The 17,341-nt window shown below is 47.2% G+C and overlaps 2 protein-coding genes across 2 annotated transcripts in view; one reads left to right on the top strand and one right to left on the bottom strand.

Annotated features, from left to right (window-relative positions):
* SMAD4 (SMAD family member 4) overlaps positions 1–16,224 on the bottom strand; it is a 23,061-nt gene extending 6,837 nt beyond the window's left edge. The window contains exons 1-6 of the mRNA XM_058043439.1: positions 15,874–16,224; positions 10,231–10,405; positions 7,039–7,068; positions 4,772–5,002; positions 2,904–3,014; positions 1,260–1,310 (exon numbers count right to left, since the gene is read on the bottom strand). Of these exons, the coding sequence (XP_057899422.1) occupies positions 1,260–1,310; positions 2,904–3,014; positions 4,772–5,002; positions 7,039–7,068; positions 10,231–10,405; positions 15,874–16,113 (838 nt within the window). The 5' untranslated portion in view covers positions 16,114–16,224. The remainder of the gene's footprint in view (positions 1–1,259; positions 1,311–2,903; positions 3,015–4,771; positions 5,003–7,038; positions 7,069–10,230; positions 10,406–15,873) is intronic.
* LOC131095541 (methyl-CpG-binding domain protein 2-like) overlaps positions 1–17,341 on the top strand; it is a 205,244-nt gene that overhangs the window by 46,418 nt on the left and 141,485 nt on the right. The gene's annotated exons all lie outside the window — the stretch shown is intronic.

The raw sequence follows: 17,341 nt of genomic DNA, 5'->3' as shown, positions 1-17,341 counted from the left end.
ATGTATATGTATATGTATATGTATATGTATATGTATACACACACACACACACATATATATATATATATATACACATTTTTTATATATATATATACATTTTTTATATATATATATACACACATTTTTTATATATATATATATATACATTTATATATATATATACACATTTACATATATATATATGTATATGTATACACATATATATACATATATATGTATATGTATATATATACATGTATATGTGTGTATATATATATATATATAAAAATAAAATCAGTATTCTATAATATATAAACAGGAATTTTATAATAATATATTTACATAATAGAGATATTATTGCGTATTTATACAAAAATTTATAATATGTAATGTGTTGTATATAATATATACTGTAAAATGTATAATATATAATGTGTAATGGATAATATAAGATATATAATATATAATGTATAATATATAATATATAATATATTATATATTATATATTATATATTATATATTATATATTATATATTATATATTATACATTATATATTATATATAATGTATAATGTATAATGTATAATATTAAATATATAATATATAATATATAATATATAATATATAATATATAATATATAATACATAATACATAATACATAATACATAATATATGGTTTTATTTTATTATATAGTATCAAAATTATGAGAAAATTATTATGATATCATTAAGTGTAATCAGCATTCTGGAATATGCAAATCGCGATTTTATAAGAACATATTTGCATATTATATATATTATTAAATATTTCTATAAAAATGTACAATACAGAATATAAAATAAATAATATATTATTAAATATTTCTATAAAAATGTCTAATATATAATGTGTCATAGATCATGTGACATAATATTATAATTATGCTAATTATTATGATATCATATTAAGTATAATTAGTATTCTAGAATATGCAAATCGTAATTTTATAATAACATATTTGCATATTATAATTAGATATTTATATAATACTGTATAATACATAATACATAATATATAATAAATAATATCACACGCCTGGGCACAGCCTGGCACACCTGGGCACAGCCTGGCACACCCAGACACACTCAGACACACCTGGGCACACCCACACACACCTGGGCACACCCAGACACACCTGGGCACACCCTGGCACACTCAGACACACCTGGGCACACCCTGGCACACCCGGGCACACCATCAGTGCCGCGGTGCCCGCCGTGCCCGCCGGGCATTACTCACCGGGATGGTTGGAGATGGGTGGCTGGAATGCCAACTCGTTATGGACCGGCCCTGGATCAAAGGAGACAAAAGGCAGCAATGAGAGGTTGGCATCACCAGCAGCCTGGCACAGGCGCCAACTGGGCAGAGAGTTGATCAAGTGAGACAAAGGGAGAAAGCAGGAGAAGCTCAGGTTGGCATCACCAGCCTGGCACAGGTGCCAACTGGGCAGAGAGTTGATCAAGTGAGACAAAGGGAGAAAGCAGAAGAAGCTCAGGTTGGCATCACCAGCCTGGCACAGGTGCCAGCTATGGAGACACTGGGACAAGGGAGAAACCAGGAGAAGCTCAGGGGCAGAAATTTGGGGGTTCAGGGGCAGAAATTTGGGGTTCAAAGCAGAAATTTGGGGTTCAGGGGCAGAAATTTGGGGTTCAAAGCAGAAATTTGGGGTTCAGGGGCAGAAATTTGGGGTTCAGGAGCAGAAATTTGGGGGTTCAGGGGCAGAAATTTGGGGGTTCAGGGGCAGAAATTTGGGGGTTCAGGGGCAGAAATTTGGGGGTGCTGTGAGGGGGCAGAGCAGCCATGAGGGGTTTCCCGAGCAGACATGAAGGGGCCGTGAGGGCCTCAAAGCAGAAATTTGGGGGTTCAGGGGCAGAAATTTGGGGTTCAAAGCAGAAATTTGGGGGTTCAGGGGCAGAAATTTGGGGTTCAGGGGCAGAAATTTGGGGTTCAAAGCAGAAATTTGGGGGTTCAGGGGCAGAAATTTGGGGTTCAGGGGCAGAAATTTGGGGGTTCAGGGGCAGAAATTTGGGGTTCAGGAGGAGAAATTTGGGGTTCAGGGGCAGAAATTTGGGGTTCAGGGGCAGAAATTTGGGGTTCAGGGGCAGAAATTTGGGGTTCAGGGGAAGAAATTTGGGGTTCAGGGGCAGAAATTTGGGGGTCAAAGCAGAAATTTGGGGGTTCAAAGCAGAAATTTGGGGTTCAAAGCAGAAATTTTGGGGTTCAGGGGCAGAAATTTGGGGTTCAAAGCAGAAATTTGGGGTTCAGGGGCAGAAATTTGGGGTTCAGGGGCAGAAATTTGGGGGTTCAGGGGTCGAAATTTGGGGGGGCCGTGAGGGCCTCAAAGCAGCCATAAGGGGTTTCCCGAGCAGACATGAAGGGGCCGTGAGGGCCTCAAAGCAGAAATTTGGGGTTCAGGGGCAGAAATTTGGGGGTTCAGGGGCAGAAATTTGGGGTTCAGGGGCAGAAATTTGGGGTTCAGGGGGAGAAATTTGGGGTTCAGGGGCAGAAATTTGGGGGTTCAGGGGCAGAAATTTGGGGGTTCAGGGGCAGAAATTTGGGGTTCAGGGGCAGAAATTTGGGGTTCAAAGCAGAAATTTGGGGTTCAGGAGCAGAAATTTGGGGTTCAGGGGCAGAAATTTTGGGGTTCAAAGCAGAAATTTGGGGTTCAAAACAGAAATTTGGGGTTCAGGGGCAGAAATTTGGGGGGGCCGTGAGGGCCTCAATGCAGCCATAAGGGGTTTCCCGAGCTGAAATGAAGGGGCCGTGAGGGCCTCAATGCAGCCATAAGGGGTTTCCCGAGCTGAAATGAAGGGGCCGTGAGGGCACAAACAAACAGACTGGCACACAGACTGGCACAAGGACAGACTGGCACCGTTCTCTTACAGTAATGCCCGGCGTGCATGGGCGGGTGATGTTGGAGGTGCCCGTTTTGATGGTGTGCCATGCTGGGCGTGTAGGCGGCCGTGCGGCTTCCGGTCCAGCTGGTGGTACTGTCTGTAAAAACACACAGGTTGGCATCAGTGCCAGCTTGGCATCAGTGCCAGCTTGGCATCAGTGCCAGCTTGGCATCGATGTCAACTTGGCATCGGTGCCAACTTGGTATCGGTGCCAAGCTGGCATGGGCATTGTTAATCATTAAGTTTTACTGGGTAACACTGGAAAGCATCAGGGTGATGGCAGGGGGTGCCAACTTTGGGGGTGGGTGCCAGCTGTGGGAGTGGGTGGCACCTTTGGGAGTGGGTGCCACCCTTCAGCCTCAGGGTGCTGGCAGTGGGTGCCAACTTTGGGAGTGGGTGGCACCTGTGGGAGTGGGTGGCACCTGTGGGAGTGGGTGCCACCTCTCAGGTTCAGGGTGCTGGCAGTGGGTGCCAACTTTGGGAGTGGGTGGCACCTTTGGGAGTGGGTGGCACCTTTGGGAGTGGGTGCCAGCTGTGGGAGTGGGTGCCAGCTTTGGGAGTGGGTGCCAGCTTTGGGAGTGGGTGGCACCTGTGGGAGTGGGTGCCACCTCTCGGCCTCAGGGTGATGGCAGTGGGTGCCAACTGTGGGAGTGGGTGCCAACTGTGGGAGTGGGTGCCAACTGTGGGAGTGGGTGCCAACTTTGGGAGTGGGTGCCAACTTTGGGGGTGGGTGGCACCTGTGGGAGTGGGTGCCACCCCTGAGGCTCAGGGTGCTGGCAGTGGGTGCCAACTCTGGCAGTGGGTGCCAACTTTGGGAGTGGGTGCCACCTGTGGGAGTGGGTGGCACCTTTGGGAGTGGGTGCCAACTGTGGGAGTGGGTGCCAGCTGTGGGAGTGGGTGGCACCTGTGGGAGTGGGTGCCAGCTCTGGCAGTGGGTGCCAGCTCTCGGCCTCAGGGTGCTGGCAGTGGGTGCCAACTGTGGGGGTGGGTGCCAGCTGTGGGAGTGGGTGCCACCTGTGGGAGTGGGTGCCACCTTTGGGGGTGGGTGCCAGCTTTGGGAGTGGGTGCCACCCCTCAACCTCAGGGTGCCCATGGTGGGTGGCACCATTTTGGGTGCCCATGGTGGGTGGCACCACCCTGGGTGCCCATGGTGGGTGGCACCATTCAGACTCAGGGCATCTCTTGGCATTAACCCCCCTGCAATGCCCACCAAGGTGCCCACCCCGATGCCAACCTCACCAATGCCAAGCACCCCGATGCCAACCTCACCACCCCGATGCCAACCACCCTTGTGCCAACCCCATTCACCCCCCTGCAATGCCCACCGAGGTGCCCACCCCGATGCCAACCTCACCACCACGATGCCAACCACCCCAATGCCAACCACCCTTGTGCCAGCCCCATTCACCGCCCTGCAATGCCCACTAAGGTGCCCACTCCGATGCCAACCTCACCACCCCGATGCCAACCTCACCACCCCGATGCCAACCACCCTTGTGCCAACCACCCTTGTGCCAACCACCCTTGTGCCAACCCCATTCACCCCCCTGCAATGCCCACCGAGGTGCCCACCCCGATGCCAACCTCACCACCCTTGTGCCAACCACCCTTGTGCCAACCCCACCCTTGTGCCAACCCCATTCCCCCCCCTGCAATGCCCACCAAGGTGCCCACCTCGATGCCAACCACCCTTGTGCCAACCACCCTTGTGCCAAACCCATCCACCCCCCTGCAATGCCCACCAAGGTGCCCACCTCGATGCCAACCACCCTTGTGCCAACCCCATTCACCCCCCTGCAATGCCACCAAGGTGCCCACCCCGATGCCAACCCCACCGATGCCAACCCAACTCACTTGTGGATGCCACGGGAATGTTGGGGAAGTTGGTGCCACCGCTGCCGGTGGTGCCCTCGGGCGGTGCCAACATGGTGGCAGCGGGGTTGGCACCGCTGAAGGGTTCCGGGTTGGCACGGTTGGCAGGCGGGTGTTGGATGGTTTGCACCGAGTGCCCGTCGGCCGATGCCAGGGCCGGCTGCCCCTCGTAGTCGGGCACGTACTCGTCCTTCACCAGCAGGCTGGGCGGCGCTGGGGGGCATAAAATGGGCATTGAGGGGGCATGGGATGGGCATGGGTGGGCACAGAAAGGGCACAGATATGGGCACAGACAGAGGGCATAGATGGGCACAGAAGGGGCATGGAAAGGGCACAGAGGGGGCATTGAGGGGGCACGGAATGGGCACGGATGGGTACAGACAGGGGGATAGATGGGCACAGAAGTGGCACTGAGGGGGCATGGACAGAGGGCATGGATGGGCACAGAGGGGGCACAGAGAGGGCATGGAAAGGGCACTGAGGGGGCATGGAAAGGGCATGGAAAGGGCACGGGTGGGCACAGAGCTGGCACACACAGGGCACACATGGGCACACACATGGCAGAGACAGAGGGCACAGATGGGCACAGAGCTGGCACACATGGGCACACACATGGGCACAGAGCTGGCACACACATGGGCACAGACTGGCACACACATGGCACACATGGGCACACACATGGGCACAGATGGGCACACACAGGGCACATGGAAAGGGCACACATATGGGCACAGAATGGGCACTGAGGGGGCATGGAGAGGGCACAGATAGGGGGCATGGAGAGGGCATAGATGGGCACAGAGCTGGCACACACAGGGCATGGATGGGCACTGAAGTGGCACTCAGGGGGCATGGACAGAGGGCACAGATGGGCACAGAGGGGGCACAGAGAGGGCATGGAAAGGGCACAGATAGGGGGCATGGAGAGGGCATAGAATGGGCACTGAATGGGCACTGAGGTGGCACGGAATGGGCACAGATGGGCACGGAGAGGGCACAAATATGGGGAGAGAAGTGGCACAGAGGGGGCACAGAAAGGGCACACACAGGGGGAGAGAATGGGCACTGAGGGGGCATGGAAAGGGCACGGATATGGGCACAGAATGGGCACTGAGGGGGCACAGAGAGGGCACAGAGATGGGGAGAGAAGTGGCACAGAAGGGGCATGGAGAGGGCACAGATATGGGCACAGAATGGGCACTTAGGGGGCATGGAGAGAGGGCATAGATGGGGACAGAATGGGCATTGAGGGGGCACGGGATGGGCACTGAGGGGGCATTGAGGGGGCATGGGATGGGCACGGATATGGGCACAGATGGGCACATACAGGGGAAGAGAATGGGCATTGAGGGGGCATGGAGAGAGGGCATAGAATGGGTACAGAGGGGGCACAGAGAGGGCATGGAGAGGGCATGGAATGGGCACTGAGGGGGCATGGAATGGGCACAGAAGTGGCACACACAGGGCATGGAAAGGGCACACATATGGGGGCAGAGCTGGCACAGAGGGGGCACGGACAGAGGGCACAGATGGGCACAGATATGGGCACAGAAGTGGCACAGAGGGGGCATGGAAAGGGCATGGATAAGGGCACAGAATGGGCACTGAGGGGGCACGGAGAGAGGGCACACATGGGGACAGAATGGGCACTGAGGGGGCATGGAAAGGGCACAGATGGGCACTGAGGGGGCACGGACAGGGGGCATGGAGAGAGGGCATAGAAGTGGCACAGAATGGGCACTGAGGGGGCACGGACAGAGGGCACAGATGGGCACCGAGCTGGCACACACAGGGCATGGAAAGGGCACACATGGGCACAGAAGTGGCACAGAAGGGGGCATGGAAAGGGCACAGATGGGGCATGGAGAGGGCACAGAATGGGCACTGAGGGGGCATGGAGAGAGGGCACAGGTGGGCACAGAAGTGGCACTGAGGGGGCATGGAGAGGGCACGGGTGGGCACAGACAAAGGGCACACATGGGCACAGATGGGCACACACATTGGCACAGCACTATCACACATGGGCACACATGGGCACGGACAGAGGGCACACATGGGCACAGATGGGCACAGATGGGCACACACATGGCACACATGGGCACACACATGGGCACAACGCTGGCACACACGGCACACATTTCTGCCCCCTTGCCCCCATGCCAGGGCTGTGGGCACCTTTGTGCCCACCCAAAGCCGCCAGGGCACAGCCTGGCACCTCTCCTGGCACCTCTCCTGGCACCGGTACCCACCTGAGCTCTGCAGCGTCAGCCCCGACAGATCTGCCAAGGGAAAAAATTCAATTTTAGAGATTTTAAAAGTGATGCCAACCTGTGCCAACCCGATGCCAACCCGTGCCACCCACCCCGATGCCAAGCTGTGCCAACCACCCCTAGCCTGGCACCACCCAAACCCAAAAAATGTGCCAAGGAGAAAAATTCATTTTTAGAGATTGAAAAGTGGCACTGACGGTGCCAACCCGATGCCAACCTGTGCCACCCACCCCGATGCCAACCTGTGCCAACCACCCCTAGCCTGGCACTGCCAACCCCCCAACAAATCTCCCTCCATGCCAACAATCCACCAAAATGGGCGGTGCCAACCCAACGCCGTGCCCACAATGTGCCCGGTTGGCATCGCGGGCGTGCCACGGCGTGCCCTGATGCCACATTTGGGGTGCCAGGTTCTAAGGATGCCAACCTAAGTGTGCCAATCTAAGGATGCCACTCTAAAGATGCCAGTCTAAGGATGCCAGTCTAAGGATGGCGCTCAAGTTCTAAGGATGCCACTCTAAGGATGCCACTCTCAGGATGCCAATCTAAGGATGCCACTCTAAGGGTGCCAACCTAAGGATGCCACCCTAAGGATGCCAATCTAAGGATGCCACTTGATGCCACCCTAAGGATGCCAGTCTAAGGGTGCCAACCTAAGGATGCCACTCTAAGGGTGGCACTGAAGTTCTAAGGATGCCAATCTAAGGATGCCACTCAAGTTCTAAGGATGCCACTCTAAGGATGCCAACCTAAGTGTGCCAATCTAAGGATGCCACTCTAAAGATGCCAGTCTAAGGATGCCAGTCTAAGGATGGCACTCAAGTTCTAAGGATGCCACCCTAAGGATGCCACTCTAAGGATGCCAACCTAAGGGTGCCAATCTAAGGATGCCACTTGATGCCAATCTAAGGATGCCACTCTAAGGTTGGCACTCAAGTTCTAAGGATGCCACTCTAAGGATGCCAACCTAAGGGTGCCAATCTAAGGTTGGCACTCTCAGGATGCCACCCTAAGGATGCCACTCTAAGGTTGGCACTCAAGTTCTAAGGATGCCACTCTAAGGATGCCACTCTAAGGATGGCACTCAAGTTCTCAGGTTGGCACTCAAGTTCTAAGGATGCCAGTCTAAGGATGCCACCCTAAGGATGCCAATCTAAGGATGCCACTCTAAGGATGCCAGTCTAAGGATGGCACTCTAAGGATGCCACCCTAAGGATGCCACTCTAAGGATGCCACTCTAAGGATGCCAGTCTAAGGATGCCACCCCAAAAAATCTCCCTCCATGCCAACAACTCCCATTGCCCAACACAACAGCATGGCATCCAAAACTGGCAGTGCCAACTCAAGCCCGTACCCATAACGTTTCAGATATGCCCGGTTGGCACCACGGCGGGCACTCACCGATGCCAGGCGACACCACGCGCTCGTAGTGGTCGGGGTTGACCCCAACAAAATCTCCCAAGGGGGGAAAATTTCATTCATCAAAATTTCAAACCCAGGGAAAATTTCATTCATCAAAATTTCAAACCCATTCATCAAAATTTCAAATTTCATTCATCAAAACTTCAAAACTCATTCATGAAAATTTCAAACCCATTCATTAAAATTTCAAACCCATTCATTAAAATTTCAAAACCCATTCATCAAAATTTCAAAACCCATTCATCAAAATTTCAAACTCATTCATCAAAATTTCAAACTCATTCATGAAAATTTCAAAACCCATTCGTCAAAATTTCAAATGAAACAACAGTGCGGGTTCCAAACATAGAGGCAATGCCAACCTGATGCCAACCCCAATGCCAACCACTGCTAGGGTGGCACCACCCAAAACCCCAAAAATGTCCCAAGAGGGAAAATTCATTTTTTAGAAATTTTCAAAATTTTTAGAAATTTCAAAATTTTTCGACATTAAAAACTCATTTAGAAACATTTAAAAAGCAATAGTGAAGGTGCCACCCCAATGCCAACCTGTGCCACCCACCCCTAGGCTGGCACCGCCAAAACCCCAAAAATGTCCCAAGAGGGAAAAATCCATTCTTAGAAATTCAAAATTCATTTACCAACATTGAAAAACCAACAGCAATGGTGCCACCCCAATGCCAACCTGTGCTACCCATACACCTGTACCACCCCAATGCCAACCTGTGCCAACCACCCCTATCCTGGCACCACCAAAACCCCAAAAAATCTGCCAAGGGGGAAAATGTCAAACTCATTTATCAACATTGAAACAAAAACCAGTGTGGGTTGCAAACATAGACCCAATACCACCCTGATGCCAACCCCGATGCCAACCTGTGCCAACCACCCCTACCCTGCCACCACCCAAACCCCAAAATGTCCCAAGGGGGAAAATTCGTTTTTAGAAATTAAAAATCATTTAAAATCATTGAAAAAGTGGCACTGAAGGTGCCACCCCAATGCCAACCTGTACCACCCATACACCCATTCCACCCCAATGCTTACCTGTACCAACCCAATGCCAACCTGTGCCAACCACCCCTAGGCTGGCACCACCAACACCCCAAAAATGTCCCAAGGGGGAAAATTAATTTTTCGAAATTTCAAATTATTTCGAAATTTAGAAACATTAAAAAAGCAATAGTGCAGGTTGCAAACATAGACCCAATGCCACCCTGATGCCAACCCCAATGCCAACCACTGCTAGGGTGGCACCAACCAAACCCAAAAAATCATTTTTAGACATTTCCAAAATTTTTACACATTTCAAAACTTTTCGAAATTAAAAATCATTTACCAACATTAAAAAACAAACAGTGTGGGTTCCAAACATAGAGCCAATGCCACCCTGATGCCAACCCCAATGCCAACCACCCCTACCCTGGCACCACCAAACCCCAAAAAATTTCCCACCAAGAGGGAAAATTCATTTTGAGAAATTTCAAAATAATTTACCAAAATTTAAAAAAAAAATCAGTGCAGGTTCCAAACATAGACCCAATGCCAACCTGTTTTCCACCCCGATGCCAACCTGTGCCAACCACTGCTAGGGTGGCACCACCAAAACCCCACCAAAACCTCCAAACTTTCCTTCCATACCCAACAATTCCCATAGAGAAACACAACACAAAAAATCAACGGTGCCAACTGAACGCTGTACCCACACCATTCCCGATATGCCCGGTTGGCACCTTGGCGGGCACTCACCGATGCCAGGCGACACCACGCGCTCGTAGTGGTAGGGGTTGACGCAGACGCTGTCGCACTTGAGGTCGAAGGCGAACTGGCAGTACTTGACGTGTTTGAGCTCGTTCTTGTGCAGGTCGGGCCAGCGCCACAGGCGGGCATAGATGACGTGCGGGAAACCCTTGCGGCCTGCCACCTGTGGAATGGGCACAAGGTTGGCATCGTGGGCATCATGGGCACAAGTTCCAATACAAGATGGAGGTGCCAATCAGGCAAACCCAAGGTGCAGATCAGCCATGCCCAAGTAAAACACCTTTGGTGCCACCTCTGGCATTATCAGGCAATGCGTGGCACAGTTTGGTCAATGCCAGGGGTTGGCACCACAGTCGGGACTGGCACCAATGGCACCGTGCCCACTCTCCCAGCACCAAAGCACAACTCCAACAGGAAAGTGGGTGCCCAGCTCAGCCATGCCAACAGGAACACCTTTGGTGCCAGTTCTAGGATTCTCACTCGATGCCCTGCCACTCTTAGTCAATGCCAGGGGTTGGCACCACAGCCAAGGCTGGCACCAATGGCACCGTGCCCACTCTCCCAGCACCAAAGCCCAGCTCCAACACAAAATGGAGGTGGGCACCTCACCCAATGCCAACACCTTTGTGTGCCAGTTCTGGGATTCTCAATCAATGCCCTGGCACAGTTGAGTCAATGCCCTGTGATTCTCACTCAATGCCTGGCACAGTGGAGTCAATGCCAGGGGCAAGGTTGGCACGAGCTCCAATACAAAATGGAGATGCCAATCAGGCAATGCCAAGGAAAACAGGTTTGGTGTGCCAGGTCTGTGATTCTCAATGCCTGGCACAGTTGAGTCAATGCCCTGCCATTCTTACTCAATGGCACGGGATTGGCACCATGGTTGGGGTTGGCACCAGCACCAACACAAAATGGAGGTGGGCACCTCAGCCAATGCCAACAGGAACAACTTTCTGCCCGGGTTGTGCCCACTCTGGGATTCTCAATCAATGCCCTGGCACAGTTTGGTTGATGCCCTGCCATTCTTACTCAATGGCATGGGGTTGGCACCACAGGCAAGGTTGGCATGAAGGGCACCACCAGCAATGCACAATGGAGGTGCCAATCAGGCAAACCCAATGCCAACACCTTTGTGTGCCAGTTCTGGGATTCTCACTCAATGCCTGGCATTGGCATTGAGTCAATGCCAATTGACCAACTGGATTTGGTCAATGCCAGGGGTTGGCATCGTGGGCACGGTTGGCACCACCAACAATGCCAAATGGAGGTGCCAATCAGGCAAACCCAATGCCAACACATTTCTGTGCCAGGTCTGGGATTCTCACTCAATGCCCTGGCACAGTTCAGTCAATGCCCTGCCATTCTTAGTCAATGGCACAGGGTTGGCATCATGGGCACGGTTGGCACCACCAACAACACATAATGGAGGTGCCAATCAGGCAAACCCAATGCCAACACCTTTGGTGCCAGTTCTGGGATTCTCACTTGATGCCCTGTGATTCTCACTCAATGCCTGGCACAGTTTGGTCAATGCCAGGGGTTGGCACCATGGTTGGGGTTGGCACAAACTCCAATACAAAATGGAGGTGGGCACCTCAGCCAATGCCAACAGGAACAACTTTCTGCCCGGGTTGTGCCCACTCTGGGATTCTCACTCAATGCCCTGGCACAGTTGAGTCGATGCCCTGCCATTCTTACTCAATGCCACGGGTTGGCACCACAGGCAAGGTTGGCATGAAGGGCACCAGCAACAATGCCAAATGGAGGTGCCAATCAGGCAAACCCAATGCCAACACCTTTCTGTGCCAGTTCTGGGATTCTCACTCAATGCCCTGGCACAGTTGAGTCGATGCCCTGCCATTCTTACTCAATGCCAGGGGTTGGCACCATGGTTGGGGTTGGCACCAGCACCAACACAAGATGGAGGTGGGCACCTCACCCAATGCCAACAGGAACAACTTTCTGCCCGGGTTGTGCCAGCCCTGTGATTCTCACTCAATGCCCTGGCACAGTTTAGTCGATGCCCTGTGGTTCTCACTCAATGCCCTGGCACAGTTGAGTCAATGGCACAGGGTTGGCATCGTGGGCACAGCTCCAATACAAAATGGAGATGCCAATCAGGCAATGCCAAGGAAAACAGGTTTGGTGCCAGCTCTGGGATTCTTACTCAATGCCCTGGCACAGTTGAGTCGATGCCCTGCCATTCTTAGTCAATGCCAGGGGTTGGCACCATGGGCAAGGTTGGCATGAAGGGCACCAAATGGAAGTGTGCCAATCAGGCAAACCCAATGCCAACACCTTTGTGTGCCAGTTCTGGGATTCTCACTCAATGCCCTGGCACAGTTTGGTTGATGCCCTGCCATTCTTACTCAATGGCATGGGGTTGGCACCATGGTTGGGGTTGGCACCAGCACCAACACAAAATGGAGGTGGGCACCTCAGCCAATGCCAACAGGAACAACTTTCTGCCCGGGTTGTGCCCACTCTGGGATTCTCACTCAATGCCCTGGCACAGTTGAGTCGATGCCCTGTGATTCTCACTCAATGCCTGGCACAGTTGAGTCAATGCCACAAGGTTGGCACCATGGTTGGGGTTGGCATGAACAGCACAAAATGGAAGTGTGCCAATCAGGCAATGCCAAGGAAAACAGGTTTGGTGCCAGGTCTGGGATTATCAGGCAATGCCCTGGCACAGTTTGGTTGATGCCCTGCCATTCTTAATCAATGCCAGGGGGTTGGCATGGTGGGCACGGTTGGCACCACCAGCAATGCCAAATGGAGGTGCCAATCAGGCAAACCCAATGCCAACACCTTTGTGTGCCAGCTCTGGGATTCTCACTCAATGCCCTGGCACAGTTGAGTCGATGCCACAAGGTTGGCACCGCGGGCAAGGTTGGCACCAACAAGTCTGGTGCCCACGTTGTCCAAATTTGGATTTTTCTCCAAATTTTGAAATTTCTCCAAATTTTGAAATTTTATTTGTCCAAATTTTGAAATTTCTCGAAATTTTGAAATTTTGTTTCTGCAAATTTTGGGAATTTGATTTTTCCAAATTTTGAAATTTTATTTCTCCAAATTTCAAAATTTTATTTCTCCAAATTTTGAAATTTTATTTCTCCAAATTTCGAAATTTCTCCAAATTTCGAAATTTTATTTCTCCAAATTTCGAAATTTGATTTCTCCAAATTTTGGAAATTTGATTTCTCCAAATTTTGAAATTTTATTTCTCCAAATTTCAAAATTTTATTTCTCCAAATTTCAAAATTTCTCCAAATTTGGAAATTTTATTTCTCCAAATTTGGAAATTTCTCCAAATTTCAAAATTTTATTTGTCCAGATTTGGAAATTTGGTTTCTCCAAATTTGGAGATTTCTCCAAATTTCGAAATTTTATTTCTCCAAATTTCGAAATTTTATTTCTCCAAATTTCGAAATTTCTCCAAATTTTGAGATTTCATTTCTCCAAATTTCAAAATTTCTCCAAATTTCGAAATTTTTCCAAATTTTGAAATGTTATTTCTCCAAATTTGGAAATTTTATTTCTCCAAATTTGGAAATTCCTTCAAATTTTGGAAATTTTATTTCTCCAAATTTTCAAAATTTGATTTTTCCAAATTTCGAAATTTCTCCAGATTTCGAAATTTTATTTCTCCAAATTTGGAGATTTCTCCAGATTTCGAAATTTCTCCAAATTTTGAAATTTTATTTCTCCAAATTTTGAAATTTCTCCAAATTTTGAAATTTTATTTCTCCAAATTTGAATATTTCTCCAAATTTGGAGATTTTTTTTTCTCCAAATTTCCATATTTTATTTCTCCAAATTTGGATCTTTGATTTCTCCAAATTTCGAAATTTGATTTCTCCAAATTTTGAAATTTTATTTCTCCAAATTTGGATCTTTGATTTCTCCAAATTTGGAAATTTCTCCAAATTTCCATCTTTGATTTCTCCAAATTTCGAAATTTTATTTCTCCAAATTTGGAGATTTTTTTTTCTCCAAATTTCCATATTTTATTTCTCCAAATTTGGATCTTTGATTTCTCCAAATTTGGAGATTTTTTTTTCCTCCACATTTGGAGATTTCTCCAAATTTCGAGATTTGATTTCTCCAAATTTGGAAATTTTATTTCTCCAAATTTGGATCCTTTATTTCTCCAAATTTCCATCTTTTTTTCCTCCAAATTTCCATCTTTTATTTCTCCAAATTTTGACTTTTTTTTTCTCCAAATTTCGAAATTTCTCCAACTTTCCATATTTCATTTCTCCAAATTTCGAAATTTTACCACTTCCTTTCCAAATTTCCTGCCACACTTTTCATTTTCATCTTCCCATCCCCCAAATTTCAAATTTTTTGGAATTTTCTTCCAAATTTTTGGGATTTCCACCCAAACTTTTGGGATTTCCACCCAAATTTTTTCCATTTTCTCCCAAATTTTTCCATTTTCTCCACCCTCAACCACCCAAATTTTTGGGATTTTCTCCCAAATTTTTGCATTTTTTCCACCCAATTTTTTGGATTTCCACCCAAATTTTTGGGATTTTTTCCACCCAAATTTTTTCCATTTTCTCCCAAATTTTTGGGATTTTCTCCCAATTTTTTGCATTTTCTCCACCTTCAACCACTTAAATTTTAAATTCTTTGCATTTTCTCCACCACCAACCACCCCAAATTTCAAATTTTTTACATTTTCTCCCAAATTTTTCCATTTTTCTCTTCCCTCAACCCCCCCAAATTTCAAATTTTTTCAATTTTCTCCCAAATTTTTTGGGATTTTCTCCACCCAAATTTTTTGCATTTTTTCTACCCTCAACCACCCAAATTTTTGGGATTTTCTCCCCAAATTTTTTCGATTTCCACCCAAATTTTTTCCATTTTCTCCCAAATTTTTTCGATTTTCTCCCAAATTTTTGGGATTTCCACCCAAATTTTTGCATTTTTTCCATCCAAATTTTTTGCATTTTCTCCACCTTCAACCACCCCAAATTTCAAATTTTTTGGGATTTTCTCCACCCAATTTTTTGGATTTCCACCCAAATTTTTTCCATTTTCTCCCAAATTTTTTTCGATTTTCTCCCAAATTTTTGGGATTTTCTCCCAAATTTTTGCATTTTCTCCACCCTCAACCACCCAAATTTTTGGGATTTTTTCTCCCAAATTTTTCCATTTTTCTCTTCCCAACCACCCCAAATTTCAAATTTTTGGGATTTTTTCCACCCAAATTTTTTCCATTTTCTCCCAATTTTTTCCATTTTTCTCTTCCCAACCACTCCAAATTTCAAATTTTTGGGGATTTTCTCCACCCTCAACCACCCAAATTTTCACCCAAATTTTTTGGGATTTCCATCCAAATTTTTTCCATTTTCTCCCAATTTTTTCCATTTTTCTCCACCTTCAACCACTTAAATTTTAAATTTTTTTTCAATTTTACCTCTTTTTTTTCAGTTTCCCGCCAAAATTTCCATTTTCATCTTCCCATCCCCCACCCTCACCACCTCCCATGGACCAATCACCCAAATTTCAAATTTTTTGGGATTTTCTCCCAAATTTTTTGCATTTTCTCCCAAATTTTTTCCATTTTTTCCCAAATTTTTTCCATTTTCTCCCAAAATTTCTGGAATTTTTTTCACCCACCTGCAATCTCCCGTCCAGCGTCCTCTGGATGGTCACGCACTTGCTGGGATGCGCCCCGTTCGTCGTTATCGCCGTGATCAACGAATCCAACTCGTCTTTTTTCTCTTTCAGTTTCTTCACCAAACTCTCGATGGCGCGCTTGGCGAAGGTCTCGCTCTCGCCGCCCTGCCGGTGGCACATCAGGCTGTGCACGATGCTCAGGCACGCGTCGTTGCTGGTGGGCGTGCTGGGCATGGACATGGCGTCCGTGTGTCCGTCCGTCTGTCTGTCCCGGTCAAAATTTTGATTTTTTGGGGGATTTTTGAGGTGGTGATCGGAGTGAAATCAAAATTTTGGGGGTTTTTTTTGGGATTTTCCTGGTGATGATCAACAGAAGATCCAATGGAATCAAATTTTTGGGATTTTTGTCGCAATTTTCCAGGGAGTGACCACGAGAAAATCCAAGTGAAATCAAATTTTTGGAATTTTTTTTGTGATTTTCCAGGTGGTGAATACCAGAAGATCCAAGTGAAATCAAAATTTTTGGGGTTTTTTTGTGATTTTTGAGGTGAAGATCCGAGCGAAAATCAAATTTTGGGGTTTTTGTCGCGATTTTTGAGGTGGTGATCGGAGTGAAATCAAAATTTTTGGGGTTTTTTGGGATTTTTGAGGTGATGATTGGAGTGAAATCAAATTTTGGTGTCTGTCTGTCCGTCCCGGGGTCCGTCCCGATCAAATTTTGGGGTTTTTTGGGGGATTTTTGAGGTGATGATCCAAGCGAAAATCAAAATTTTTGGGGTTTTTTGGGATTTTTTTGAGGTGATGACCACAAGAAGATCCAAGTGAAATCAAAATTTTGGGTTTTCGTCGCAATTTTCAAGCTGATGATCAAGAGAAGATCCCAGGAAACTCTTTCAGATCAAAATTTTGGGGTTTTTCTGTCCGTCTGGAGTCTGTCCCGATCCAAATTTTGATTTTTTGGGGATTTTTGAGGTGGTGATCCAAGTGAAATCAAAATTTTGGGTTTTTTGTCGCGATTTTTGAGGTGGTGATCCGAGCGAAAATCAAAATTTTTGGGGTCTTTTTTGGGATTTTCCTGGTGATGATCTGAATGAAAATCAAGTTTTGGGGTTTTTTTGGGGATTTTTGAGGTGGTGACGTTAAGAAGATCCAAGTGAAATCAAAATTTTGATTTTTTTTTGGGATTTTTGAAGTGATGACCAAGAGAAGATCCAAGAGAAATCAAATTTTGAATTTTTTGGGGGATTTTCCAGGCCACGATCCAAGCCAAACCTAGGAGAGCAAAAAAAAAAAATCGACGTTAAAATGATTTTGAAATTTGGAAATTTTTATTTTTCGACGTTAAAATTATTTTTATATTTTAATTTTGATTTTTCGACATTAAAATTATTTTGAAATTTTGAAATTTTGATTTTTCGACATTAAATTATTAAATTTTCGACATGAAAATTATTTGGAAATTTTAATT

The sequence above is a fragment of the Melospiza georgiana genome, chromosome Z (assembly GCF_028018845.1).
Source record: "Melospiza georgiana isolate bMelGeo1 chromosome Z, bMelGeo1.pri, whole genome shotgun sequence".
Classification (NCBI taxonomy): Eukaryota; Metazoa; Chordata; class Aves; order Passeriformes; family Passerellidae; genus Melospiza; species Melospiza georgiana.
Note: the sequence above shows the minus strand (reverse complement) of the source record. Positions and strands in the feature narration are given on the sequence as shown.